Consider the following 4,459-nt stretch of genomic DNA (forward strand, 5'->3'; position numbering starts at 1 on the left):
GGGTGTCTACCAGACTGGAAAACCGGGAAAAGTCAGGGAATTTCATGGAGACTGGAAAAGTCAGGGAACCCTGTGTGAGTCAGGGAAGTCAGGTGGAGACGAGTCAGCAGATGCCGGCCCTGGTCACCACATCCAGTGGTACATTATCCCAGTCAGCAGTCACGTTCAATATTACATACTTATTTTATAATTGAATCACTGTTACAGGCGCCGTCTAGTGGTAATGTGAGTCAGGGAAGTCAGGTGGAGACGAGCCAGCAGATGCCGGCCCTGGTCACCACGTCCAGTGGTACATTGTCCCAGTCAGCACTCAAGAGTCAGCAGTCCACGTTCAATATCATTCTGCAGCAGCAACAGGTAAATACGAAATTTACGTTACGAGAACCCTGTCACAGGTAAGCAAGATGGTTAGTTTGGAAGGTAGCCGGTAGCCTTGTAAATGTAAGCGTTAGGTCGTGGGTTCGATTCCCACCTGGGTCGAACTTTGTCCTCAAGACCTTAACAGATATTTCAGATAAGGCTCTTGGAACAACTCTCTTTCTCATATCCTGTGTTCCTTCTCTCTACTCTTTCGGGACGATATAACCCTAGCAGTTCTTAGTTTATTATATCAAACCTTTCAAAAAAGTCGAATTTTACCAACTTCTTGATGTTGGTATTTTTTTATTATTATTTTAGGGCGACTAGAAGGATGTACTTTATTATTACTAGTTTTCCGGCCTAGTAATGTGCCTAAAAAAAATATAAAATAATTTTCGTCAAATTAATCACTCCCATTTCTTCTCTTCCCCCCCCCCTCTCGAAAGTCAGGGAATTTCACGAAAAAGTGCCAAAAATCGAAAAAAGTCAGGGAATTTTTCAAAGCTTAAAAAAAGACAAAGAAAGATTTAAATTAAAAAAGTATGCAACCATGAAGGGGCAACATATAATTTCTCAAAAATTTCGCCTGCTAATAATACACATTCCTTCTTAGGCCAGCCAATCACTATCAGGTAAACCTAAAACCTGATGAATACAGACACTATCATTTAGGCATGATCAGGTGCACATGTCTGATAGTGAGTGGCTGGCCTTAGATCTCTCTACCTCCTGGATCTAATCAATTTCTCTTCCCCCCTCAGGATAAAGAGAACATCGGTTGCAGCACAGACCCGCGCTATCCCAAGTACAAGGGTCTGGACGCACCAGTTGCTCCCATTTTAAGTTGTTAAACAACAAAAGCTTACCTTTGCAGTTACTGGAGTTGAATTTTTCTAGGTGTCTTTTTGAACCCTTCCAGAAGTTCTTGCTTTGTAGCATGCCCCTAGATGGCGGCACAATGCCTGGTCCCCTCATGAAAAATCTGTTGGTTAGGTAGATTGCGATTACAAAGGGGAAAATACCTAGACTGCTAGAGTACAGGCACTTTTGAGTCCTATTCGGGCCTCCTATTTTAAGTTGTTAAACAACAAAAGCTTACCTTTGCAGTTACTGGAGTTGAATTTTTCTAGGAACCCTTCCAGAAGTTCTTGCTTCGTAGCATGCCCCTAGATGGCGGCACAATGCCTTGTCCCCTCATAAAAAATCTGTTGGTTAGGTAGATTGCGATTACAAAGGGGAAAATACCTAGACTGCTAGAGTACAGGCACTTTTGAGTCCTATTCGGGCAGGACAAACACGTCTATTGTATTCTAATACCTATTTACTGTTTTTCCTGTTTCAGTTTCAAGACAGGGGAACTCAAGGGTGTTCACGGTAAGGCGTGGCTCCCCACAGAGAGTGACTATTATTCTACGGAACCTTTTGGTGACTTGGCGCCCATACCCTGCAGCACGTCCCCCTCTACACAGCGAGGTTTTTACGATGAGGAATTCGCACCGCTAAAGTTTGACTCGGAATGTAAGTCATGATTATTATTTTGGGGATTGTAAACAGGGAGGATATCAGCCTAAATTTCCCTTGCAAAAGAAATAGCAAAGGTTGAGTGCGAAGGGCATCCATCCACTCTTAAAAATATTGTAGCCAAAACCAAATGTCAGCCCAAAGCAATCACCCTAGTTACGGCTGATTGAGAGGCTGACGAAAAACGCCGACCCTGTCTGTACACGGGCAAAGGCCATGCAGAAGAACAGTGTTCTCTGGAACTTAGACCTCACTTTTGCCCAAGCTGAGACGTACCTTACGTATCATAACAAAAAACATCGACTCTGCCGGGAATTAAATCCGGGACCTCCGGAGTGCAAGCATAGTTCACTTGGCCACGGGGGTTGCTCCATGTGTGTAAGTAGAAAAAGTTAAAAAAAATACCTTTTTGTGGGAAAAAATCTGTATTAATTGAGATTCGAACCCGCGACCTCCTGATTACCAAGTCACCTATCAAGTAAAAACCATTCTCTTTCCCCCAGATGACGAGCGTAAGTTAGACCTCTCTCGGGACGTGGAAACGCCAGACTCGGTCATCTCCTCTTCATCCCCCGAATGTGTCCTGCCCGAGCACCCCGCCAAGTATCCCGGCCTACGTCTCATCCACTCGGACGATGAAATGGAAGATGACACACCTCCACATCAAAATCTGATGGATGTGAAGAGACACTCTCCTGTGATACCGCTTGTTGTGCCTATAGCTGTACGACCCAGGCCGGGGTCCCTGTATCTTAAACTCAACAATGACCAGGTTCGTACCAACAAATCACTCAAGAAAGTCGCTACTCAATTCGAGCGTACTTTGAAGTCCTAGCTAGCACAAAGCCGAAAAAACTTCGACCCGAAAAAAATTGGAAATCAAACCCAGGACCTTCGGTGTTGAAACCTAGTGGGACACCTACTCAGCCACAAAGGGTGCCCTCTTTAGAAAACGTGTTTTGGGCACTAAAAACTGACCATCGAAAATTTGGCCCGATTACATTACTTTCCTCCTTATAGGATAAGGAAAGTAAAAAAATGTAAATGTAAATTGTTGTCTTGATAATAATGTAAGTATTTACATTCGGACGATGAAATGGAAGATGACACACCTCCACATCACAATCTGATGGATGTGAAGAGACACTCTCCTGTGATACCCCTTGTAGTGCCTATAGCTGTACGACCCAGGCCGGGGTCCCTGTATCTTAAACTTAACAATGACCAGGTTCGTACCAACAAATCACTCAAGAAAGTCGCTACTCCATTCGAGCGTACTCTGAAGTCCTAGCACAGAGCCGAAAAAACTTCGACCCGAAAAAAATTGCGAATCAAACCCAGGACCTTCGGTGTTGAAATCTAGTGGGACACCTACTCAGCCACAAAGGGTGCCCTCTTTAGAAAACGTGTTTTGGCACTAAAAACTGACCATCGAAAATTTGACCTGATTACATTACTTTCCTCCTTATAGGATAAGGAAAGTAAAAAAATGTAAATGTAAATTGTTGTCTTGATAATAATGTAAGTATTTACAGGAATCAAACCCAGGACCTGTTGAAACCTAGTGGGACACCTACTCAGCCACAAAGGGTGCCCTCTTTAAAAAACGTGTTTTGGCACTAAAAACTGACCATCGAAAATTTGACCCGATTACATTACTTTCCTCCTTATAGGATAAGGAAAGAAAAAAAAATGTAAATATAAATTGTTGTCTTGATAATAATGTAAGTATTTACATTTACAAATAATACACATTCCTTCTTAGGCCAGCCAATCACTATCAGGTAAACCTAAAACCTGATGAATACAAACACTATCATTTAGGCATGATCAGGTGCACCTGTCGTCAGGACTACCTGATTGTGAGTGGCTGGCCTTAGATCTCTCTACCTCCTAAATCTAATCAATTTCTCTTCCCCCCTCAGGATAAAGAGAACATCGGTTGCAGCACAGACCCGCGCTATCCCAAGTACAAGGGTCTGGACAGTGAGTGGCTGGCCTTAGATCTCTCTACCTCCTGGATCTAGAAAAATTTCATTCCTAATCGATTTCTCTTCCCCCTTTAGGATAAAGAGAACATCGGTTGCAGCACAGACCCGCGCTATCCCAAGTACAAGGGTCTGGACCATCACCGCCCCGGTACTCCGCTACGGGACACGGCCAACGTATTCATCACCCTAACTGTGTGCTCGGATATGGCCCAGGATGTGACGTCTACCCTGGCCAAACTAAGCGAGCTGCTCAACATACGACCCCCGGCCCAGTTCAAAGTCAGCGAGCATCGGCCCCATGTAATGTGTACCTTGCCCGCTCTAAGATACAGGTATGAACAATGAATCTTCTTTTATTTCGCCTCTTCCCGTGTTCAGACGGTTTCCTTTCAATCAGCCCTAACTAGGGAGATTGCTTTGGGCTGACTTTTAGTTTTAGCTAAAGAGTCGTGTGGTCTGTGTCGTAGCATGTCCAATGTCCATCCTGTAGTATGTTATCCAATAACTCTCCATCCGTGGCACAAGCTTCGGCTTTTACGGATGGGTATACCATTTGTTAACAATTTATTTGATGAGAGAGTTGTTCT

General features: G+C 43.9%; 1 protein-coding gene across 1 annotated transcript in view; it reads left to right on the top strand.

The window, feature by feature from the left end:
- Window positions 1–4,459, top strand: part of LOC103512006 — a 17,282-nt gene that overhangs the window by 10,919 nt on the left and 1,904 nt on the right. Inside the window, exons 11-13 of the mRNA XM_026825602.1 lie at window positions 1,703–1,878; window positions 2,385–2,653; window positions 3,948–4,172. Coding sequence (XP_026681403.1) covers window positions 1,703–1,878; window positions 2,385–2,653; window positions 3,948–4,172 — 670 coding nt within the window. The remainder of the gene's footprint in view (window positions 1–1,702; window positions 1,879–2,384; window positions 2,654–3,947; window positions 4,173–4,459) is intronic.

The sequence above is a fragment of the Diaphorina citri genome, unplaced genomic scaffold (assembly GCF_000475195.1).
Source record: "Diaphorina citri unplaced genomic scaffold, Diaci psyllid genome assembly version 1.1 scaffold780, whole genome shotgun sequence".
NCBI lineage: Eukaryota > Metazoa > Arthropoda > Insecta > Hemiptera > Psyllidae > Diaphorina > Diaphorina citri.